Source organism: Salvelinus alpinus, chromosome 32 (assembly GCF_045679555.1).
Source record: "Salvelinus alpinus chromosome 32, SLU_Salpinus.1, whole genome shotgun sequence".
NCBI classification, from domain to species: Eukaryota; Metazoa; Chordata; class Actinopteri; order Salmoniformes; family Salmonidae; genus Salvelinus; species Salvelinus alpinus.
In genome coordinates, this window is record NC_092117.1 from 12,450,439 (window position 1) to 12,475,840 (window position 25,402).

The following is a 25,402-nucleotide window of genomic DNA, read 5'->3' on the forward strand; positions in this document are numbered from 1 at the left end:
CTCTCCGCCCATAGAAGCTGGCAAAACAAGGCCCATCAGATTTCTAGGTGTAAAACTAGCACCACCTGCTGATGATCCAGTGAACACTCATTTATCTCTATGCTCATAATTTACCCTGGGGTCCCTCGCTGCTCCGGCTGCAGCCAAGAACACAAAATCAAGTCCACGATCACACAGACCACCCGCAGGGAGCGACCCCACTGCAAGTCCACGATCACACAGACCACCCGCAGGGAGCGACCCCACTACTAGAGCTACATCTGGAAGCAAACAAGTAAAGCACAACTCAGAGGATTAAGTTCTGATGGAGAAGAAGAAAAACATTTCCTTTCTTTTGTTTTCCTTTCAACGGTCAGAATCTAGGGCAGCAGACCCTACAATGTCCCAGCCTGTGACTCTACTGTATATGATCATGGTAGTCTGTCTATTTTAATGGGCTTCCACGGTCTGTCTCTCCTTGTATATAAGGGAGGCACTTCAGATGTCCCCAGGTCCTGCTGCTACTAAAGAGTTACAAGGCCATCCATGTTAAGGAGCACAGTAAATGATACTATAGCGAACAAGTCTGTCCCAAGCACTGGGGAAGATAAGCACAGTAACAGCACACATTCCAAGTCAACTCTTAAAGTTAATGTGACAATAACACTGTCACTGAGACTTATACAGAAGTGTTACCATGGTAGGTGACTTTCACTATAACCACTCAACTATTGGAACATCTGTCGCCATGGCGATACAAAACTCAAACACTGACTCATCCTTAAGCTAAACAACGTATTGTCATAACGTCATTCATCTCCTCTTTCTCACACTGCTGCCAGTGAAATGGGGAATCCCACTAAATATTTAATAGGTGATTACTCATATGGGCCAGTTTGTGATCCTGATGCAAAGAGACAGAGATAACCAGAGGGGTCTGAAGTCTCTCCCATGCAGATACATTTGACTGATTCACTATATCCTCTGGGTAACACCCCTTTACACTCCTTTAAAAACACGTCCAATCCCTCGCTCTCTCCCCTAACATCCTTTTCCTGCACTATGCCAATCGGAGGAAGAGAGACAGAGGCGAGGTGATAAGAACATTAGAATTCCAGTGACCTGCCAACTTGCCAAGAGAAATGGGCTGCTTCCTCACCGGCCCGGCTGGTGCGTGTGTGCTGCGTTTGTGCTTGTGTGTGTGGTGGTGGGGGGGATCCTAATAGCACCTCCAGCCTGTGGGCCTGAGAGAGGGGAGAGAGACACAGCCACGCTCATTGTTCCAGGGCCTGCGACCTTTCCATAGGGAACTGGCTGGTGGGTGGGAGGCTCATTTCCGAGGATTGTTGGAGGGCTTTGAAAACTTCAGAAGGAGGGGAGGTGGTGTGAGTGCATGTGTTCTGCGAGTATATGTGAGTCAGGGGAACAGGGGGAGGGGACTCAGACTGGGGAGGATTTTTGGAGATGGGGCGGGGTATATCCAAAACCAACTCTTTTAAAACAAATAGCAGTCCCGGAGAGGCCTCAGATGCTTTTGGCAGCTAGCTATTTGGATAGATCAGGACCAGACAAGGAAGCAGACATGACAGCCGTGGGGGAACTGATGCTGCTGGTGCTGGGGCTGATGGTGACGGCTCACTGTGAGGTTAGGGCTAGAGACCCTGAGGTGGAGGAAGAGGACCAAGGCTTGCCTGTGGAGAGAGGAGGCTGGGATACCCAGGGGGTGGGTGTCCACCCAGGACCTGGGAAGTTTGACATCCCCCACATGAGTAATGGACCCCATGGCCACAGACCTGACATCCCTGGCTCTGCCCACCACCCCGTAAGGCACGGACCACATGGGCAACCCCATCAGGCTGGTCCTGGACAACACCCCCTGGGTCTGCTGCCCAAGGAGACTGCACCACCACCAGGAGAGGGAGGGAGCTACCCAGCCCGCACCGGGTAAGTGTTTGTTCACAGTAGCTAGCCACTTCTCAGCTGATAGGAAGCCAGTGCAGACAAGTATCTATAGGAGTAGAAAAATACACCACCTGTGGATCTACAAACACACACATGCACTTTCTCAGCATGCACATCAAACAGAACATTACATGTTTGGTTTACCAGCATGTATGTAATAGCAGCAACTACCCAGGTTGAGAACCTGGGGTAGCACACAAATGCCTAGAAATATGTCTTTTATGAGGGCTGGGTTTCAAAAGGGGGTGTCTTCCTGCAGGCTTTCTCCCTCTCAGCACATTCAACTCTTTCTGACCTCTCCTATGTGGAAACATTTGGTATCTCTTCAATCTTCCTCTCTGCAATCGGCACAAAGCTTGTGCTCATGGGGGAAACTAAACAAAGGCAAAGTGGTTTAGCAAACATTTACATGTGCCCTCAGCAGAAGGAGTCCGTAAACAAACTGCTACGGTTTCACTGGCCGGGTGTGTCATAACTAGGCTCATTGTTTTCCTTACCCAAGCCTACTCAATAGTTATTCATCTTAATTGCAGAGAAAGCCATAAGACAGCCATAGGTTTCCTGTACTTTGTGCTCGAAGCCCAAGCTGCTGGCAGAGCGTGATCTTTGCTCCAGACAGTTACTGGACACCGTCATTATTCTAACCCAGATACATACATTACACCCCAAATTGTCTGATCCTCCGATAATGTGCTCCCTGAGGAGCTAGCCCAAACAGCCAGCGATTAGCCCTCCTTAAGAGCAGCCACTTAAACGTTTACTTTACGATGTTGTTCAAAGAATACCTTTTTCTTGTGTGTCACCCCAATTACTGTAATGGAGTGCAGGTTTGGGCCGGGGAGTGTGCGGTTGTGACCTGTGATATCTCTGATGGACAATTTTCATTGGAGGCTCTTGTGGCGGAGGAGGCTGGGGGTCAATGGGAGGTTCAACTTGTGAAGAGAGGTATATTCAGTCAGTGTGTGAAGAGCTCTTACTCTGCAATGGGAAAAGTATACTGTCTTCTGCTACCTCGGAATTCAACCCAGGTTCATGGTTAGATTGAATATGTGAAGGTATTCAGGCGAGTCCTTCCTCTTCATTGTTTAAAAATCTATGCACTTCGGCCTTGGAATCTGTAAAGGGAAAACACATTGGTTGTTAAGAATAAAAATAAATTAAACATTCTGCAAACTGAAATTTGTCAGAGTGAGCACTGACTATGCAAAGGAAAAAGTGTTACTTCTTCTTCTTTTTAAAATGTCAATTGTTTGTTGTTACAAACTTATATTTGTCCTCCAACAGTGTCTGAGTACCTTTAGCACATGAATAACACTGACAAACAGATATCTCAGTTTATTTTAGTGCTGAATGGTTTTCAGTACAGTGTTATTGGCATGTGTTCATCCCCAGGGTGTAACAGATCCGGTTGTTTTGGTGTGTATACTGCCTGAGAGAGTGCTCAGGGTCTAGGTGAGACGGATGTGTGTGTGCTACGGTGCTAGGATAATTCCCTCCGGTGGTGCAAACATTGTGCTTCACTGCTGGGTCTGAAGAGGTTTCCTTCTGCACACAATGCATTTGTAAGAACCAGGGGGTGGGCGATGAATGTGGACATGCGAGGGGCGTCGGGATGGACGGCTCACGGCTGACCTGAGGCTTTGGGCCATCGGGAGCTCTGAAAGGCCACAGACAGGGAGGGAATGTACTGTAGACCTGTGGACTACTACATTGCAGCTAGCAAACAGAACTATGTGGACGCAAAGTGGAGCCGGCCCAGACAACAGGCTAAACAACTCAATACAAGAACCCATGAACAAGACAAGTATGACAGAGGAGTAGTTAACTGCTTAAGCTGTTTTAATTCATTCTGCCCAGATATTTAAATGCAACACAGAGCACTCTAGTGTGTGATGGATGTACCATCTGTAGCATCATCGCTAATGGCATTGCATAATTAACTGTCCTTTTACGACAATCATACTTCACAAATGTCTTTCATTACGCACTATCATTACAATCAACATAATAGGAAGAAAAGCTAAAATAATGAAATCAAGACATGTTCAAGTCTAACGCCTGGCCCTCCGGCTGGGGTCCGTAGAAGGGTTCTGAGGCTGTACTTACCCCCCTCGCGGGAGGCTCTGCCTTGGGCTCCGCCGATTACATCTCCCAGCTCCAGGTTCCAAAGCGGAAACTCCGTCCCATCCGCTCCCTTCCTATCTCTCAGCCGCCCGTCCCGGACCACTCGGAAAAGAGCATTCCAACCCACCACCAACGCAGCACGAATGGCTTCGTGTCTGGAATGGATGTGTGGCAAATTCTGCTTGTTGCTGCTATTCGCTCACTTTACACTCACTCTCTGACTCACTGTTATAAAATATGGCCTAAGGGAATCAGCTTTGATTCTCAGTGTTCTTGGCCTTGCCGCTCTTCCAGTGGCATTGGCACAAAGGCCTTTTGTCTACAGTCGGGTTTCAGAGTCCATGTCGACTCAATGGCTAACAGGGCCTCCATAATCATCTGGTTATTTTCTCTTTTGTTTCTGAATCAACATCTGCAGCAGTCAGGGTCCACACTTTGAACACTCTCCGACACAATGTGGCTTTTCTTGAACTAAAAAAATAAAAAAATTAAACGGCCACAGCGCAGCATAAAGGGGACAGTGTTATCCAGGCCAGCTGTACTGTATAAGCAACAAGCAAAGAGGAGTCTGGGCTTTGAAACCAAAAACAAAGCTCTTCTGTTAATATTAGTTCTTCCCTTATCTTGCAAAAGGAGTATCTGGTGTTGTTAGTACTATAAAAAAAAATCTGATTTAGCGTCATGACATGACTCTTCAACCTTGAACAAGACTACAGAGCCTCTTAGCTAACTTGACTAACCTTGTTTGGCAACCTCGGCTCTCCTCCCAGTCAGAGGCCTAATCAACCCCACTGACCTCAATGATTAGACTGTGGGAGAGGCCGGTGTCGCAGTGTGAACACAGCTCTAGTATCATATCACCATGATAGAGAAACTCCCCACCAAAGCTGTGTGAGGGTTTGGCAAATGCATTTGCAGTGGAAAGTGACTGGGGAAAAGGATTCGGGATTCTCACATCTTCCCCAGTGTGTGTATGTTGTGTGTATGTTGTCTGTGTATGTTGATATGCTGCGTGGCGGAGTGTCCCAGGATGGAGTAGGTTGCGATGTATGAGAGCGTCAGAGACTTCCTTCCTGGTCGAAGCCAGAGATGGGAGCTGTAGGCCTACAGGAGGTAATTACACAGCTATTGTGCTCTCCCAGGGATGGCCCTCCATGATGTCACAGCAGACCAGGAGGAAGTGACATGGGGCAGATCTGACGCAGACCTGCCAAGCGAGTAGCACGCCGGTGGAGTTGAGCGTGGAAGGGGCAAGTATCGTAGAGGTCAAGAGGACATTGACAAATTGGAATTCACATTGAGAAATGTGAATTTCCAATGAAAATGTAACTGTTTAGCAAGCAGTGTATGAGAAACCTAATTCCTAGAAATTTATGAACCACATTGCCACTGCTGGGGGCTGGTAAGAATCCAGTATCCACTTTTTTCTCTGCCAGAAAGTGAGTGCACATTTCACTTGGGATGGCAGAAAGAGCAGCGGCCACCAGACCAATGTTCCCTTATTGTAAAAATGGCATAATATTGTTCTATTGTGAAATATCAAAAGATGAGCTCAAGTGCAGAACACCGTTTGTGACACACTAGAGGCCAAAATAAACTGCACGGGGGTAAATAGTCAAAGTATCAGTGACCCTCCAGTCATTTCACCAAACATTCCACACTCTGAGTTTACATTCATTCCTGTTGAACAAGGATATTGCTCAATATTTTATCTGTTTGGCATCGGAAGGGAAACAATCTCCTTGTATTTGCTGTCTTACGGCGATCCTCATGTACTGAACATTTATTAGACGAGCTTGTTTGTTGTGGCACTGTTTAGTCTGTGTAGAGGTGAACACTGTGGTAGAGCTGGAGACTGTTAGAGGGGGATCAAGAGACCGTGTTCTCTCAGTTTATGAAATATGCGATTAGTGCTGGGTTATGTTGTGACACCCCTCCCACTAACTCTTTATTCAGCATGAGTTCCCCTCCTACAGAGCCCACACATTTATAGCTAACCTGGCCAAGAGAAAGACAGGCTTGGATCAGAGTGAGGAAAAGGTGAACCCTCTTGTTCTCCTCATCAGTAGAGGTCAAATGTCTCCGGTCTACACATTCTCGGGCTCTGCAGTCTAGAATAATTCTCAAACGAGCCGTGGCGGTACGTGTGTCTGTGCAATACATGAAGGACTTTGGCCACACTCCAATATCAGGGCCACAACGATGCGGCCACTTGCTTGTTAACCACCTGTTGTCTTGGAAACAGAGGGAGTATTTTGGTTTAATCCTCTCCACTCCTCTGCAGCTGCACCCCTGAAGACTTCAAAGGTCTTTGTTTGGTGTGGCCTGGACACAGAGGTGGTAGATTACAGAGCCAATGACACACTCATGTTGAGGATCTTCCAATACAAGGTCATGGTACCATGACTGAGGAACAGAGAGGGGGGATAAGGCTGAGAAATGCACATGCATACATAGCTACATCTAAAAGTGATTCTTAACCTTGAATGGTTGAGCTGGGTCAGATAGAGCTTGTCCTACTCAGGAAAACCTCGCAGTCAAACACACACACGCATAGTTAATTAACCCTTGACCGGCGTCCCCGCCGTACAATGCTACAGACCACAGTGGAAGGGAGTGGTTTGGCAAAACATAACAGCCACTTCACTTCGCCTCGCCTTTCCATCCACGTGGGGTCTCTGAGTCACAAGTTCAGCAAGGTGAGCCAGAAAAAACACTAAACACCAGATCTGACGTGTCACACTCTAACTGCTCCCCCACCACACGCGTCAGTTCGAGGGGCCCCAGGGCGCCTGCTCGCCTGGTGTTTATAGTCAACTCTTTCCCTCGTTGATGACTTCACGTCTGGTCGTATCCTGATTGCGAGGGACAAGGGGGCGTGGGGTTTGTCTCAGACAGGGCCACCCAGGAGCGGTGAAATCCATCCCCCCTCCACACCTGTTTCACCTGGGTCAGGGGCCGGTGGAGAGATGACCCCTGCTGTGATGTAGACTGACCCCTGGCTATCCTTCATCTTCTCTAATGGGATGTTTGGACAGTCGGTCTGGAACAGGTTAGCACAGCTCAGTGCAGTGCTGGTTAGGCAGGGTCAGAAGGGGAGAGCCGCTGTAGCAAATTAAGGTCATGGGGGTCAAATGGAATACGACGGCATAAGTCTCCAGAAACTATCTGAGATAGATAAATTCTTGGAATTAATTGAAATCAAACAATTCTGCTGGAAAATGAAAGGGAGTACCATTTCCCTGATTAGATATGCAGACAGCGGTGTGAAGGTCCGGAAAAGAAATCCAGCCCATAGATGTCTTTGGCCGGTCATTAGACGCTATGTACGTGCTGAGAAGGCAGAGTTGTAAGCAGGGAATCCTTTTTTCAGCGCTACCCTTGGGAGGAACCAGGCGGGTGAGTCACCATGCCAAGGCTCTGAAGCTGGCTGTAAAAGGCCCATTAGTAATGGGGGGTAGATAGGGGTCAGGAGGGGTCAGGAGGGAGACTGCACTAGGAGCGATAAGAGAACTCAACAACTGTAAAACTGAAAAATATTTGGGAAACATCTTTTGAAATGTAGGCCACCCAAACAACACGTGCTTCAAGAGTCTAACAGCACCCAAATAAGGTTGCATTAAAAGGCAGATGCTGCCACATGGATTTTTATTTTTGGCCCTGTTAACAATAAATCAAGATAAATGAAAATGAACACTATGCATTATAACTGTTAAGTTATGGGAAAGTCCAGTGGTCAGTGCTTCTCTGGAGCGGATGTTATGTTTGTAGCCCTGACCTGTAGAAACAGGAAGGATAACCACAGAATTGCAAACAAGCAAACTGTGAGACAGCAGTAGCAGTTAAGACGGAGAGAGCTGTAAACCCAGGAGGAAGATGGACCTTCACCCCTGGCAACCTGATTATCTCAACTATCTCCCAGCTTCCTGTTTCATTACACATAGATATTGCACAGTATCGATGGAATGACGCTGTGTGCTTGTGTCCTCTTCCAGAAACTGGTGTGCATTCGTGCACCGCCGCATTGAATCCATTGTTGAATCCTGTGGCACAGAAAAATACACCATCAAGTCCCAGAGCCCCTGTCCCAATGGCACACCTGACTGCCAGCTTGTCATGTGAGTTCAGCCCACTGTGCATTCAAACGTCAACTACATGTTAACAGCACACTGCATTACATTACAGATTGACAATGCACACTCAAATTCCCCACACATTGCTCAATGCAGCATTCTCATATAATAACAATAATAACACAAATATCTCCAACACACATCTTATTTACTATCCATCAGTTCAATTTCAGGCGAAATCCAATGTGTGCGTGTGGTTGTAACCTTGTTTTCTGTGTTTAGGTACAAGCTCTCTACCCGGCCAGTGTACAGAGAGAAGCAAAAGATCTTCACAGCCCTGTTGTGGAGGTGCTGCCCAGGACACGGAGGGGAGAACTGTGAGGAAACAGGTACTGAAACAGAGATACACACATGCTGTATACTTTAGGTCCCCTAGTAGTGGCGATTTTAGCATGTAAATCTTGGTGGGGCAAACTAAAAAAATTATGTTTAGATGTATGCCAGAAAAGGCACTACACAACACTAAACAATACATTAATTGCACTATAACGGCAACAAGTGGTGCCCACAAACTGTTAGGTCCTACATAAAGCTGTCTCAACAGCAGAGCTTTCCTTCAGCACCATGGAGTGAATCCTTACAACCGCTACAACCTGGCTATCAGCGGAGCCTTGTCTGGCGGCGAAACAGTTAATTGAGCCTCGTTTACTGCCTTTAAAAAAAACATAGCTGATATGGCTGACTTCCTTAAACAATTGTGGGTTCTACTGACAATTGAGATGTACAAACTATGGCATAAGGGAAAGATGAGCGGATAAGAGGCATTCTGTAATTTCGATTAAGACATTAATGAGCGAGCTACGACGGACGTAGTCAATATAACTATGTGTTCAGCACTTTTGAAATGTACAGCGACGGAAGGCAGAACATGGGCTGCTCTTACAGTATTTTCCCTGTACACCAAGTCAGAACAGTTGGTATAAATAAAGGGGGCATAAAAGCAGACAATGAAACCTCGTTCAATATTAGATGACATTTCTCAAACAGGTTATAAGCTACATGTGCAGCACCACCGAATCAGAACAGTAACGTTAGGCGAAATTAAGAGTTGAAAATACACCAAATGATTAGGGTGAGGCACATGGGCTACGAACAGCTTACTACACAACATACACTTAGTATTACTTTCTTAGCTATAGTATACATATCCCCATTGTATATTACATAATTTACGCAGCAGCATACAATACATTTTTGGACTCACCTTGGCTTGTGATGTGCTCACTTAAACATGAAGGTGCCGTGGCGGTTTTGTCATCAAAGTCTGTCATTCTCTGGATTTATGGTGGGAACTCTGGAAAAAAATAAACACAGCTACTCCATTGAATAGCAGGCTACTGTTTGCTTTGCAATGCTTGCAGTTAGCCACTGATTCCTTCCAAATGACGCATTATTGAATTTGCAATTTCCAACCTGTTGTGTAATCTTTATGGCCGATGAGCACCGATACATTTTATCTATAATTTCTCTTCATATGACAAGGATTAAAAAGGATTTGCCAGTAGATTGTCAACTTGATTCATGATGATGGCTGCTAGCTAAGACTTTGAAGGTAAGATGTTGACATGATCAGTCCAATCAAAGCTACTGTACATGTAATGTGATTTGACATAAAATTATCTGTGACCAATGACCTGGAGCCTTCTTGGAAGGCCACTTGTAATATAACTCTATGGCAGGACCCAAAGGGCTGAAATTTTGGATGTCTACTCTTAATAAGGACATAACCTTGGCGATGACGTAGTGTCCCCATGAGTGACAGAACACTGAGCCAATCACGGCGATATGCTCCTATTTTTTGCTGGCTTGCCCCACCACCACAGAAAGCACTGAGCTAGACTGAAACACCTGCATTTTGGAGTTGCCTTATTCAAGAAAACAAAAAAGAGACCATGTGTGTATGCAGCTTTATTAACTGAAGGAGATTATATATATATTTTTTTATTTTTTACATTGCTTTCAAACGGATATGTGACATGTATTAATGCCAAAATAACATGCAAAACAGGCAAGCCCCCTCCAATTTTTTTTTATTTTGTTGCTAAAAATGTGGGGCTCTGCCCCACCTGCCCTGACTGAAGGGCTGCCACGGCCCCTAAGTCAATGAGCATCAACACGGTTGAGTGTTAGTAATTGCATTTTGGCATAAGAAGTAACCTTATGGTGCAATATGTCTCCACAGGCCTACTCTAGACTTTCTCCTGGATTACTTGATGAGTTTGGCTCTGACTCTTTTTACTAAGAGCAAGATTTAGGTTATTTTGCTCAGCGACAAATCTCGAACAGATTTCCCATGTGTGAAATGGCCCTTAACTCGGCGAGAGACACCGGCTGAGAAAGTCATGTGTTTACGAAAGCTGGTGGAACCAATAAAAGTAACATCCACTCCCTGCGCTCCTGCTCTCCTCTTTCCCTCTCTCCCCCTCTATTCCTCAGTGGCTGACGGCCATGTGTCTGACCCTGCGGACCCTACGGTGGCAGGACGACCACATTCCGGAGACACTGAGCCTCACCACACAGGTAGGTCTGCTCATCTGACCCGTCTGTTTACATGTTGGGGGGGTGACTGGGTGAGCTGGCCCTCAAACGCCCCGTGCCGCACTCTCTGCCTCAAACAAACTGAACAAACCGAGGAAACGCTAGTGCGCCAGGAGAACGAGCATTTGTGTAAAAGCTATAGCAGGCCGTGGGAAGTTCATCTCCCAGGGGAGGGAGGAAAGGGTGTGTGAACCGTTCTCAGGGCATCAAGCAAGGCTGTAAAGGGGGTGTGACCTAAAAACAACTAGGGACCTAAAAATAACCCTCTGCCCTTTTGGGCCAGTTCTAGACCAAAATAAAGACGTAAAGTCCCCAGTTATCGGCTGGTCCACTTTCAGTCCCTCCACGCCCCTCAGAGGGATTCCTAAACCGCAAAGGTCTCATAATTCTTGACCACTACTGGAGTCGAATAGCTATTGTGTTACACACACACTAATCAAGCACACAACACAGGGTTGGCTGAAGTGGGGTCAGAAGTGGGGGACAGAGAGCTAACCCAAGGCTATGGTTCTCATGGTCAGGGGAGAGAGACACAGCTACTACTCTGTGCCACTGTGTTGAATGAAAGCCTCTCCTAACATCCCATCAATCTGTCTGTTGTCTGTCGGTCTAGGTGCACAGTCTAGACTCACCCACCAGGCTGAGAGGGAGCAGAATGACTTCCAGGTGTCTGAGAATCCTCTGTACGAACTCCATGCCTCAGAGGCTGACAAAAACAACAAACACACAGAGTCCCGAGAGTCCCCCTCATACCCTCGACAGGCCCAGGAGCACATCCCTCACCATGGCTACGACCCCCCCCACAACCCTAACCACCACCAGCGGGATTTCAACCATGGAGGTAAGTTGTGACCTTAGAATCACCAGTACTGTACTAACGTCATGTTAATCACAGTGGGAAAAAGTTAGGATGCCTGGTTAAATAAGTTAAGTTAGGACCACCAAGGCCAGGTTTGTGACTGTGCTTTAGGAGGTAAATCAGGGCCATGGAAAGGAGACAGGGTAATCACCCCTAAAATCAGGGCCATGAAAAGGAGGCAGGGTAATGATCACCCCTAAAATCAGGGCCATGGAAAGGAGGCAGGGTAATCATCAACACCCCTAAAATCAGGGCCATGAAAAGGAGGCAGGGTAATCAACACCCCTAAAATCAGGGCCATGAAAAGGAGGCAGGGTAATCATCAACACCCCTAAAATCAGTGCCATGAAAAGGAGGCAGGGTAATCATCAACACCCCTAAAATCAGGGCCATGAAAAGGAGGCAGGGTAATCATCAACACTCCTAAACCCATGTATTATCCTCTGAGACACTCATGCAAAGACACATATTGGACACACCTGCTCACTCACTATCTCATAGTCAATCAAAAAAAGTCAATACAATGTTAATACAAAACTGACAGTGAAATAGTCCTATTTGTCTGGCATGTTAATACTTCCAGCTGTTATTTATGCACTACTGTCTGGTCAACTGCCTGTCTCATTCACATCCTCTGAGAGAATCGACAGGCTTTAGACTAGTGCAGTAAAAAACCCACAGTTGAATGGGGGAAGGCTTGACCAGGGAAAATACACGTACATCTATGGGGAGCATTTCCACGACTCCATCCCTCCGCAGTGACACCTCTAGCTTAGTTCCCCCCCCCACCCCCAACCCCCTTTATACTCATTACAGCTTCCTTCTCAGGAAATCCTCTCTTTTTCTGGGAAAAATGTCCCCCCCCATTACATTGTGTGTGTGGATGATGTAATCCGCAGTGGGATGGTGATATAGCGTGAGGTCTCATATTACAGCCACACACAGTGAAGGGTGCCATAGGTTTTGCTGCCGTGGTACATTCTCACTTCCTGTGACATATTCTTCTTGTTTGGGAAAGACTCATGACGGCCATGACGTAATGTCTGGATGAATAAATTACTGATCAGACTTCCATCAACTCAGACTAAAGACAATCGGCCTACATGTTATTGTTAAAGTTTCTCTTTAGCATAGCAGGGAAATGAGTGACGGGGCTAGCTGGAGGAGGTCAGCCTGCACATCTATTTGAAAACACTACTTTCCTACTTCTTTTGATCGGTGGGATATTTCTTTTTAGAGAACCTCTTCCAACTTTGTAAAACTCTCATGGTAGGGGGCGACCTGATTTCCTCTCTCAGTATGACCTCACTGTATCTGACCTCTTAGTGGGAAAGCATGAGGGAACAGTGTTTTTCTCCCTGAATTAATGGAGGATCTTTCCAATGTTATTAGAAAAACAAGCCCTAAATGACAAAAGGCCCTCTGATCACATAGATCACACTTTAAAGCAGAACAGCTTGGGGGTCTGGACTCTGTCCAGATACAAGGGTGACAGTGTCAGAACTGGGACTTACTCCCAGGGGGCATACATGTGTAGCCTCGCAAGTCGCCTGATCTCGCGAGCTTACATCAATGTTCGCTGCACAGCAGTAATCAGTCTGGTAATTAATACATGTGGGTGGGGGAATTCAATGGCAGACATAGACACACACACAGACAGTTTCTAGGAAGATGTGAAAATCCCTGGAGCCTGTATCATTATAATAGGAACTGCGTCCATTAGGGCTGTCTCTGGGGTGCAAAAACACTGCCATGAAACAAACCAATCCAACAATAAATCATTGGGCTTTCTTGTAAACAAAGAGGTTCAGTCAGGAAGGCCAATACATAAGGGAAATTAATTGTCCAAATATAGGTCTGAAACTGTTATTATTCCTATTTTTGGCAGCTTGGCATTTGACTTTGAAAACAATTTTTGGGGATAAAACCAAACACATGTTGAAAATGTCTTGAGAGACAAAAGGCTCTCATAACTGTTCCTAAAGAACTAATGGCACAACTGATATGAATGGCCTTTACAAGAGAATACATTCTAACAGGTATTGAAAAGGAGCCTTGCTCTGTTCCTATACACATTGATATGTGTGTGTGTATAATTGTTGAGGTGTCATCTCAGCCTTGTGCACAGTTACAAAGTGGATATGTCTAAAACTGAAAATGTGTCTAGTTCTGATGCTTTAAACCGATTGATGCGAGTAAATATTGTGCTCTGACTTCCTGGATTGTCTCCCAGATCCAATCAGGGATGAGGTGGAGGCTGTCCCTCTACTGCCCTACCAAGACTCCCAGTCTCCCTCTCTGCTCCACATGATGGCCCTGCTAATGTCCCAGCTCCAGCCCATGTTGGATGGCTTCAACCGCACCTTAGAGCACCTAACCCAGGAGGTCGAGGGTCTGTCCCGGGATGTGGCTCTGCTCCGGAACCCCCAGTGGGAGGTAGAGGAGGAGGCCCAGCGTGGAGCAGGGGCTGGAGAGGGTCCCGAGGCCTTGGAGGCTAAGCTGGAGCAGGGTTTCCAAGACACCAAGGAGGTGAGGAGGGAACTGGAGAGACAGAGAGCTGAGATGGCAGACAGGCTACACTCCCAGCATGCCATGCTGCACTATAACATCACCAACTTCAAGACAGACATTGACGGCAAGATCAAACGCAACCACAAGATGTTACAGGTCAGCGAAATCCTCATTAATGTATCTCATGGCATGGTAACGCAACTATTTCATAATAAAAAACTTTTAGATTTAGTTCCTCACTTCTGTGTTAGTAACAGACTTTTAGACTTGCACATTAAGTGAGAAAAACATTCTTCATGTCTTTCATGGCTCCTGGGTAGGTTAATCTCCAGTCCATGAATGCCACCCTGTCAGACATGAAGCTGGAGCAGGACCGTCTGAGTGAAGTGCTCCAGAGGCACCTGACCAGCCCAGGGGCCAGGAGAGAACCCAGCCAGGTCCATCCCAGTCAGCCCCAGCAGCCTCCAAAGGACTCAGCAGTGTGGGAGGCTATCGCCCGTCTGGACAACAAGGTTGTCAACAACACAGTGAGGGTAAATGCCCTGGTGGAAGACCTAGAGATGGCCAATGACAACGTCCTGGACCTGAAGAGGGGCTTCCGAGGCCTCGAGGAGAACATTGCCCAGACGGGGAGGAACAGCCAGATCCAGTTCATGGAGACGGGCCTGGAGGTGGAAGCGGCTAAAGTAGCCGTGCTGAACCGCGTCAATGAACTGGCCAACAACCTGACCATCCACTCGGAGCAGCTGCAGGAGATGGAGACTGACATGGACTACCTGTACACACAATTCTACCAGAACGTCAGCACTGCCGGAGACTGTGACTGCAAGGCATTCACCGCCTCCTTCTCCCGCCTGGAGCAGGGCCTGACCAACGTCACAGAGCTGGCCAACGACAATCGGCTGGCCCTGGATGGAGGTACCGATGCTGAGTCGGCGCACTGGGGTCCCTCTGTGGACGACGTCATGGCCTCCCTGGCCTTCGAGCAAGAAAAGAGCAGAACTCTCCAACACAACCTGACTCAGCTGATGACCTCAGTCCTGGACAGCCACAGGGACGTGCTCAGCCTGCAGGAGAGCGACAAGAGGTTGGCGGCTGAGATGCGCCACCTCTCCAGCTCCTTTTACTCTTTGTTGAAGGACGCCATCCGCCACACTGAAGTGCTAGAGATGCTCCTGGGGGAGGAGGTGATGGGGTTCATGGACTGGCCCCTCCACGAACAGGAGGCTCACTCCATCCCCGCGCTGCAGAAGAGGCTCCAGCACATGCAGCAGCAGATCAGGGGCCAGAACCTCAGCCTCACCACCTTGCTGGAGGCTGCCCGGGGAGAGGAAGTCCCGTCCTCAGACGAGCCCTCCGTGCTAGTAGACTTGGCCTCCCGCGGGCTGAAGAGAAGGAGTGGAGACCAGAGGAGTGACCACCTCATGGACTCAGCAGCCTCTGAGGACCGGCAAGACTACTCGGACAGTGACCTGTTGAGCCTTGAGAAAGCAGTGGAGGAGCTGGGGGAGAAGGTCAACAGGCTGGAGTACAGGCCTTGCCCCGCCAGCTGCAACATCACCAAAGACAGCGCCTCTGGTGGTGTGGAGGCCAAAATGCAGGTGGAGGTGGCCTGGCTGAGGAAGGGTCTAGAGAATCATCTGCGGCTCTTTAAGAATGTTTTCAGTAACTCAGAGGGGCTGGCCGAATCAGAGAGCACCCTGGACCTGGACCAGCTGTGGGCCCTGATGAAGAGGAAGGAAAGGAAGAGACAGAGGAAGCGCAAGGACAAGAAAGAGGGGATACAAGATCATATTGGAGAGAGCGCTAACCTTCGCAGCAGGAGGGATACATCAGGTAGGCATCAATCTATAAAAAAAACTAAAACAGACAATCGCATACCTACAGGGAACTGCCAAAATAAAGGAAACACTTGAGGGATACAAATTATATTGAAAGCAGGTGCTTCCACACAGGTGTGGTTCCTGAGTTAAGTAAGTAACATCCCATCATACTTAGGGTCATGTTTAAAAATGCCCAGTTGCTCATTATTTTGGCTAGTGGCTAAATCTCAGTGGCCTTTTCTCTACTGCATAATCCTCACATCCTCTCCTTGCCTCCTTTTCAAAACCCATTGGAAGAGAAGGTCAGAGGGGAGGGACCTCTGGCTCTCATCCAATGGGTTTTGAGGAGGCGGAGAGGAGAGAGGACGTGTGAAGTATGCAATTGAGATTCTAGCAAAGACTTCAAAAGAGGGGACTGTTTGTCAGTCACCAGATCCCAACCCAATTGGAACACTTATGGGAGATTCTGCAGAGGTGGCTGAGACAGCGTTTTCCACCACCATCAACAAAACACCAAATGATGGAATTTCTCGTGGAATTTCTCGTGAGTTCCAGACACTTTTAGAATCTAAGCCAAGGAGCATTGAAGCTGTTCCCAGCCGTGGTAGCCCAACGCCCTATTAAGACACTTTGTTAATGCGTTTCCTTTATTTTGGAAGTTATCTGTACCTCTATCATGCTGGGCCACATTTCTTTCTAAACCTCCACTAAGACCAGAATGCACTTTAAACAAAGAAAGATCCTTGGAGATCTATACAGTGCAACACCCTCAAGTAAGTGTTAGCAATGGGTTAAAAGGAGCTGCTTAGCATGACTGAGGGTATCAACATTACCAGCAACACTAATAGACAACACAAGACTGCCCCCTGGTGATTTCTAAAATTTTTAGTTCAGGCTTCTAAGCATAAGTATAGTGAGTGTCTATGACAAGGGTTCATATGAACAGATAGCAGAGAACAGCTGACAATTCCCTGTCTCTTCTCTTTCAGTTCTATCCAAGCTGAGGGACAGTCCCCTGATGTTTCTGGCCAGAAGCATACAGCGCAGCAGACCAAGTGACAGCCTGCTGGTGTCGGAGGACACATCCCTAAACCTCGGCCAGATGTACTCCACTCACACTGGGATGTTCCAAGCACCTTTAGCAGGGGTCTACCTCTTCGTGCTGACACTGAACTTTGAACCTGGTCCCTCGCTATCTGGGCTGAGGAGAGAGAATGGGGAGCTGGCTGCCACTCTGCATCAGGACAAGATGGCATCGTATGGTCCCGTCACCCGTGTGTGTCTCCTACAGCTGCGGCAAGGAGAGGAGCTCCGCCTCGAGCTGTTGGGAGGGACTCTGGTGACTGATGACCCTAAAGACAACATCTTCGCTGGGCTTCTCCTTCATCACACCACCTGAGGGAGCTGTGGCCGGTCTGCAGTCAGAGGAGAGACGTTGGACTGAGCGAAATCAATCACTAGACTAACAGCTGCTATGCCACCCGTGTTTCAATCTCTTACATTGATATTGGGAGGAGCGTATATAAAAAGGTTAAGTGAGTATAAACATGTTTCCTTTGTCATACAGTATACCACTTAAAAGCGTTGCAATACAACTTCCCTGAAGTTATTGTAGGCTGTTATAAGGGAAACGGGAGCATGAGCATTCTGGACCATAAAACCCTATTCTATAGAAAACACTGACTCAGAATATAAGGTGGGCTCTTTAAGATATCACATGCTACAATAATAGTGTGCCTTCAGTGCTTTATGACTGCAACATTGCTTATACATGTATGGGGACCCGTGTATAGAAAAACCATTTTCTACAAGACACTGGCTCCATACAGACTACAGTAAACATAAATCAATCAAGTGAAGGGACAGAGGAATTGATTGTGTGAAGAGGTGAACTCTATATTACAGTACATCAATATGCTGTATGTTTCTCCTCCAGCAGACGGACGTGCTAGACACCTTACTAGGTTAAGCCTCATCAACAAAAAACAAGTAAATAACCCAAGACCAGACCAAAGTTGTGTACTAAAATAAGGTTATTTACTTAAAAATTGATACATTGGACAGGCTGTATACAGAGTAGTTTTCTTTCCTTGGTAAACTCATAAAGGCCAGATGCTGTACAACAACACATTAAAGATTTACACATTAGAGATTATTCTAGTTGGTTTTCTTGCATGTTACAAACGACAGAAAAACACTAGTTACTGCTTGTGTGAAGTATTTTTCTTAAATATCTACCATGTACTGTTAGCTTAATTCACAGAGAAACTGTCCTGACACACACACACACTAGGATGCATGGGATTTCAGCGGACATGCACACTTAACCAACATAAGCACACATCATGAGCGCAAACCCACAAGCACTGCTAAAGCTATGCAGCATATGTTGTTTTACGCATTTGTATGGACAAAAGTGAAGCAAAAGCCAACATTAGATAGAAGAGACAGCAGACACAATAGGACCAGGGACTTGAAAGAGAACGTTTTAAGAATACACTGGCCAAAACAAAGCCTATGCAAGAGGTTGAACCATCACTTATCATGGGCACAATCTGTGACCAGGCTTCCTCGTCATCATCACACCGGCAAACAGACTGTCAAGAGGTAAGGACAGTGGTTCAGATGAGGGGACATTAAGTTATCACTTCATATTTCTCCTTTTCTGTCCTGTATGAAAACTGAAAGATCTAAAATGCAGTTCCTCTTGTGGTAAATGGTAATCAATGGGCTGGCTCTACCCTCTGCACTGGCCCACAGATAACGGCACTGAGGAAACCTGCAGATTTGTATATACAGTAGAAGTCGGAAGTTTACATACACTTAGGTTGGAGTCATTAAAACTCGTTTTTCAATCACTCCAAAACATTTCTTGTTAAACTATAGTTTTGGAAAGTCGGTTATTTTGTGCATGACAAGTCACTTTTCCAACAATTGTTGACAGAGATTATTTCACTGTATCACAATTCCAGTGGGTCAGAAGTTTACATACACTAAGTTGACTGTGCCTTTAAACAATTTGGAAAATTCCAGAAAATGTCATGGCTTTAGAAGCTTCTGATAGGCTAATTGGCATCATTTGGGTCAATTGGAGGTGTACCTGTAGATGTATTTCAAGGCCTACCTTCAAACTCAGTGCCTCTTTGTTTGACATCATGGGAAAATCAAAAGAAATCAGCCAAGAAAAAAATTGTAGACCTCCACAAGTCTGGTTCATCCTTGGGAGCAATTTCCAAACGCCTGAAGGTACCATGTTCATCTGTACAAACAATAGTACGCAGGTATAAACACCATGGGACCACGCAGCCGTCATACTGCTCAGGAAGGAGATGCGTTCTGCCTCCTAGAGATGAACGTACTTTGGAGCGAAAAGTGCAAATCAATACCAGAAGGTACAAAAGTATCTATATCCACAGTAAAACAAGTCCTATATCGACATAACCTGAAAGGCTGCTCAGCAAGGAAGAAGCCACTGCTCTAAAACCGCCATAAAAAAGCCAGACTACGGTTTCCAACTGCACATGGGGACAAAGATCGGACTTTTGAGAAATGTCCTCTGGTCTGATGAAACAAAAAAAGAACTGTTTGGCCATAATGACCATCGTTATGTTTGGAGGGAAAAGGGGGAGGCTTGCAAGCCAAAGAACACCATCCCAACCGTGAAGCACGGGGGTGGTAGCATCATGTTGGGGGAGTGCTTTGCTGCAGGAGGTACTGGTGCACTTCACAAAATAGATGGCATCATGAGGAAAGAAAATTATGTTGATATATTGACGCAACATCTCAAGACATCAGCCAGGAAGTTAAAGCTTGGTCACAAATGGGTCTTCCAAATGGACAATGAACCCAAGCATACTTCCAAAGTTGTGTCAAAATGGCTTAAGGACAACAAAGTCAAGGTATTGAAGTGGCCATCACAAAGCCCTTGGAAAATTTGTGGGCAGAACTGAAAAAGCGTGTGCGTGCAAGGAGGCCAACAAACGAATGGGCCAAAATTCACCCAACTTATTGTGGAAGGCTACCCGAAACGTTTGACCCAAGTTCAACAATTTAAAGGCAATGCTACCAAATACTAATTGAGTGTATGTAAACTTCTGACATACTGGGAATGTGATGAAATAAATAAAAGCTGAAATAAATCATTCTACTATTATTCTGACATTTCACATTCTTAAAATAAAGTGGTGATCCTAACTGACCTAAGACAGGGATTTTTTTTACATGGATTAAATGTCAGGAATTGTGAAAAACTGAGTTTAAATGCATTTGGCTAAGGTGTATGTAAACTGCCGACTTCAACTGTACTCGCATGTGTCTCGAAACAGTCTAACTTCGGGGTCGCAATCTACTGCAAGTTCACTTTACTTGGCTGTAATTCTGTCTCACACCTGAGGAAGCTTGATGGATCAACAAACTTCATTGGCATTACAGCTCTAAATGTTTTTAGCACAAGTAACTGTCATTTACCATAGCATTGAGTAAGCTATATATTTGTACTTTAAGTTAATAAAATATGGCATATTTTCCAAACTAACGTGGACTTCTTCATTACTGCAGTCCAATGGCCGAGCTCACATGATGTTTGGCAATATGAAAGTTGGCCACTCATAGAATATCTATAACTCAACATGGAATTAAAAGCAATAGAGAAGAGCTGGAAGGAAATTCAGCTTCTAATATCTATGAACAAGACTCAACGTTTAGTGTTCTGGACATTCATCCCAGAAGGCATACCGTATATACACAAAGGAACAAATACGAAGAAGGGGTAAGCATAGAGACAGGACGGGACACAGATTGACTTCCTATTTACACATTTCCTTCTGAATAGAATTATGCATCAAATATTTTTCTCCCCAGTTGTCCTTTTCATGTCAAATGTGACAGGAGAAGTTACTGAGTTGAAGTTTGTTATAGGAAGCACAGTGAGTTGTTGATTTAAGGCAAGTCGAGTATCCCCCCTAACAATGTCCTTGGTTGTCTGGATTGCTCATAGCTCTTGAAGCAGGTCGCGTTTGAAGCCCACTGGACGTGAATACCATTGCAGTATAGTTCTTTTTTGTAGGCACAGCATCTATCGATCCAATATACATTTACATTTAAATTCACATAATTATAGTACCTTATTTCATAATTACTCTACTTAAGAGTCAAGAGTTATATTTCAATATGGCAGGAGAAGACTGTCCTGAAGAGGGGAAAAAAAAATTGGCATAAAACATTTACAGGCAAAAATTGAACATGATTGGCGGGAGGTGACGATTGCGAGGGCAGTGTCTTGGTTTGAAGTGTGGCTCTAAGGTTCCTACATAATGACTTTGTCCATCAACATGTGAGCAGACACATGTCCTTCCCCCTCCTCACACCATGTCATGTTTTGGCTTTCACAGAAAGCGTCAAATCACAGTACGTTGCTTCCTACAACCAAGAACTCCTCTGGCCAGGGAGGGAATAGGCGGGAGAGTGAACCTATACAGTTTCCTTTAGTCAAAAAACACCTCTGTAGCAGCGTCTGTCCATTGTGGTTATAGAGATTCATGAGTGTTGAGGCTCAATGTCCAAGTCCCTGTGACAGGGTCCCCCCCTCCCCCCGTTTCTCCTCCCCCGCCTCCTGAACAGAGGTGACATATTCTGCATCATGACATTAGGACACACTGGGGAGTTCAGGCTCTCGATCGGGCTGTGTTGAGTACGTAGGGGTAAAATATCACATTTTGATGTCCTGTGATTCCACCATTTTGGCCAGGGTTTTCTTGACTCGTAAGATGGTAAGGCGTGAGGCGGGGTTGTGGGCCCAGCACTCAGACATCAGCTTCAGCATGGTTCTCAGACACTGGAGAAAACACACACACACACAATTTTAGGAGTTGTTTTTCCTTCTGCTTATGCATTGTTTTTAAAGTGCTGCTAAGCTTGCATATATATCACTCTGAAAAAGCACTACTTACGCTAATAAACACAAATGCATTCTCTCTAACACTGCTAGAATTGGATAATCGCCTTTGTGTAAATGCCAAGTATACGCTCTTCACTTTCTTTCTGAAGGTTGCGTGCAATCAAAACAATATTCCCCTGATAAATCATGTCCTCGCAGTGACGCAGGTGTTGACATTCGTGGCTAGCTCCACTCTGACTCACCTCATCACCGTTCCACCTGTTGGACACGGTGGGCCGCAGCCCTTTGACACACACCACCTCCAGCATGTCCTCAAAGGACGGGTCTGACGGTACCATCTCATAGTATGGCAGCTGGTGATCCTCCACTATACCTGAGAGAGATGAGAGAGAGATAACGGTGTGCGATAGAACACTGGTTCAACAATACCGTCAGTGTAGTGCTTTTCATAACCAGTTGAAATCTTAAGCCCATTATTGTTTTCGTAGTGACTGGTCTGGATTGCCAGTATCACGTGTACACAAATACCAGTATGCCTGTAGATTCAGAACTATAATGTGTGTGTGTGTGTAAGCGTCTATGTGTGTCCGTACCTCCTGTTATACAGCGGCGGGCAATCTCCCAGATGACGAGGCCGTAGCTATATATATCAGCCATGATGTAGGCCTGGAAGTGGTTCTTGTTCAGAGTCTCGGCCAGCACCTCTGGGGCCATGTACCTCCGGGTCCCCACCCGTGTACTCAGTGGGACGTCTACCTCGTTGGTATCACTGAAGACAAGAACAGGAATTCAGAATAATCTACAGGGAAATGGTCAATGGCGCTCCAGAAACAACAATTCAGAACTGTTCAGAGGAACGGCCATATGTGAAAACATGGGTTGTGTACATTAGGGCACACAAAGTGTTTTGTAACACAAAATGATTGCGGCTCATTGGACAAGCTCAGCTACTCCCCCTCCCGATTTGTCAGTTTTCTTTATTTTAGTGCCTAATAAATAGAACCTTGACTAAAATCTCCATTGCTGAGCAGCATCCTACCTGTTGAACTTGACGGCCAGGCCCAGGTCGGCGATGCAGCAGGTGCCGTTCTTCTTCATCAGGATGTTCTTGCTCTTCAGGTCTCGGTGGGCGATGGCCGGCTTGCCCTGGGTGCCGTAGATCTCCGTGTGGAGGTGGCACAGGCCGCAGGCGGCGGAGTAGGCCAGTCGCAGCAGGCTCTGGGTGTCCAGCGTGGTGAACCTCAGGTAGTCGTACAGGGAGCCGTTCTCATGGTAGTCTGTGATGAGGAAGAGCTGGGTGAAGGCCCCGGTACCCTTGATGTCTGCCGCTATGAAACCTGCAGACGTGAGAAGAGAGGTGAGGGGTGTTTAGTGCTGCAGTGAGATGTAGGCCTTGCCCTGATACATGACTGTTGTCCTCACGATTGTATGTATAAGTGCAAATGTAGGCCTAAGATCACATCACAGTCAATCAAGGCTCTCTACATTGCACTTAGATTGAGACTAATTTAGAAACTGCAGTATATGGCTTAGATGGAGGCAGAGACAGCTGTCGTCTTTGCTACATGTGAGTGGTAGGAACGGCACTTACCCAGTATGTTCTCGTGCCTCATGAGGACTGTCTGGTAGATCTCGGTCTCTCTGAACCAGCTGGCCTCCTCCCGGGTGAAGAACACCTTGACGGCCACCTTCTCTCCCCGCCAGCGGCCCAGCCACACCTCACCGTAGCGCCCCTTGCCGATCTGACGCACCATCTGGATCTGCTTGGCAATGGTGCGCTGCACCTACAAGACACATCAGGGAGAGAGGCACTGCGCATTCATATCAGATCAACAGTAGCTTACCACAGATCATACCTACTACAACCTTTACCATTTGTTCATTCTTTAAGGCGGTATTCGCTGTTGCAAGCCAGATATGCACGTTTTGCTACGTAAGGCCCATGATGTTATAATTAAGCAATAAGGCCCGAGGGTATATGGCCAATATACTACGGCTAAGAGCTGTTGTTAGCACGACGCAACGCGGAGTGTCTGGATACAGCCCTTAGCCATGGTATATTGGCCATATATCACAAACCCCCAGAGGTGCCTTATTGCTATTATAAGCTGCTTACCAATGTAATGAGAGCAGTAAAAATACGTTCTGTCATACCCGTGGTATACGGCTGTCAGCCAATCAGCATTCAGGGCTCGAACCATCCAGTTTATAATTTACAAATTCACTTAACCTAATATAACCTACCTATGGACAAAGACACACACATAACCGCTGTTACTCTTTCCTGGAAAGCAGAAGTCACATTTTGAGCCACCTATTATATAACCATAGCTAAAGGCTTTTCACCCAGGTCACATGCTCCAAAGCCCCTCCCTGTGCAGTGTGGGGTCCTTACCAGCAGGGGGAGCCCAGAGCCACTGCCAGAAGACTGACACTGGTTGATGAGGTCTTTGAGAGACTCTCCCACAGGGATGAAGGCCTCGTCCTGCTCCAGGTCACGGTGGTACTGCTGCCGCTCCGTCTGCCACTTGTACCTGACAGGAACACATACAGATCAGTACAGGGCACACATGCTAAAGCTACAACAGATGAATGTCACGCGCAGTACCGTAGCAACAATCTGCCTTTATCCCCAAACAGTCGAAAACAGTCCAACTTAGCATTTCTATGAATACTTTCATGGGTTTGTGACTAACTGACACCAACATGTGACCAACTAATATTCTCCCACAAGTTAACCAGGACTCAATTCCCATATACATATGGGAAGAAAGTTGGAATCTCGCTTTGTGTCAGCTCTTCTCTGGAGTAGTCCTACCTGTAGTAACAGACTACTGTGATGCAGATGAGAGTGCAGCAGCATACGGTCATTGATATAAGGAACGCCAGCCAGTGGGCACTGCCAAAGTAGGAACCTGCAAAACACCACGAGTCCCCAAATGAAATGAAGTATCAGACCCTGACACACCAGCACCAGAATACTCTTCTGGGGTAACTATACAGAGGAACACCAGCAGTAGAGTAACAGAGTTGGCCCTAAGCCTCACCAGTGTCCATTGGGGGAGGTAACGTGGGCTGCAGGTCCCGATTACAGAAGTCCGTCCCGCAGCATTCGATCGTTCGCCTTGTCTGAGCCCTGGGCGAATCCTGAAAATAATTAAATGAAACCATGTTTTTTGTTGTTGTTGTGGCACTCAATTCAACAGGGGTTATTCAAACAATAACTCAACTATGAATAATAGCTATATACACATATAATAACAATACTAGAACATGTTACAACATATAATTGACACCCCTGTGTCACAGTCCTGCTCCCTTCCATACAGACCACAACACACACTTACCTTGCATTGAAAATGTGAGCCTTCATACTTCATGCAGCCAGAGGTCAGAATAGCTTCTCCGTTCTCATCCTCCTCTATGATGGCAAAACATTGGCCATTCGTCCTGCAATAAAAAAATAAAATCATTCAATGAGTACAGTTCCCAAACACACTTACGCCTCGATCACACCGACAGCGTCATTGCGCAAAATGGTACGCAGCATCATCTGTATATGTATGCAACAGAAGTT

At 46.4% G+C, this 25,402-nt stretch overlaps 2 protein-coding genes across 6 annotated transcripts in view; one reads left to right on the top strand and one right to left on the bottom strand.

Moving 5' to 3' along the window:
* Positions 1-1,491: 1,491 nt before the first annotated feature.
* On the top strand, positions 1,492-20,463 carry mmrn2a (multimerin 2a). The gene is made up of 8 exons (XM_071380511.1): positions 1,492-1,923; positions 8,061-8,183; positions 8,421-8,527; positions 10,635-10,718; positions 11,350-11,577; positions 13,829-14,262; positions 14,427-15,942; positions 16,919-20,463. Exons 1-8 carry the CDS (start codon positions 1,508-1,510, stop codon positions 17,326-17,328), a joined length of 3,318 nt encoding a protein of 1,105 aa, XP_071236612.1. The 5' UTR covers positions 1,492-1,507; the 3' UTR covers positions 17,329-20,463.
* Positions 20,464-21,522: 1,059 nt separating this feature from the next.
* bmpr1aa (bone morphogenetic protein receptor, type IAa) overlaps positions 21,523-25,402 on the bottom strand; it is a 71,577-nt gene continuing 67,697 nt past the window's right edge. For all 5 annotated transcript variants that reach the window (XM_071380517.1, XM_071380512.1, XM_071380514.1 and 2 more), the window contains 9 exons: positions 25,173-25,275; positions 24,873-24,972; positions 24,644-24,740; positions 24,221-24,359; positions 23,417-23,609; positions 22,865-23,162; positions 22,419-22,594; positions 22,068-22,198; positions 21,523-21,762 (listed from right to left, as the gene is read on the bottom strand). In XM_071380517.1, coding sequence (XP_071236618.1) covers positions 21,637-21,762; positions 22,068-22,198; positions 22,419-22,594; positions 22,865-23,162; positions 23,417-23,609; positions 24,221-24,359; positions 24,644-24,740; positions 24,873-24,972; positions 25,173-25,275 — 1,363 coding nt within the window. In that variant the 3' untranslated portion in view covers positions 21,523-21,636. The remainder of the gene's footprint in view (positions 21,763-22,067; positions 22,199-22,418; positions 22,595-22,864; positions 23,163-23,416; positions 23,610-24,220; positions 24,360-24,643; positions 24,741-24,872; positions 24,973-25,172; positions 25,276-25,402) is intronic.

Coding starts and splice junctions, on each gene's coding strand:
- mmrn2a (XM_071380511.1), top strand. CDS start 1,508: ATGCTTTTGGCAGCTAGCTATTTGGATAGATCAGGACCAGACAAGGAA. Junction 8,184..8,420: donor CCTGACTGCCAGCTTGTCAT/GTGAGTTCAGCC, acceptor TTCTGTGTTTAG/GTACAAGCTCTCTACCCGGC. Junction 8,528..10,634: donor GGAGAACTGTGAGGAAACAG/GTACTGAAACAG, acceptor TCTATTCCTCAG/TGGCTGACGGCCATGTGTCT.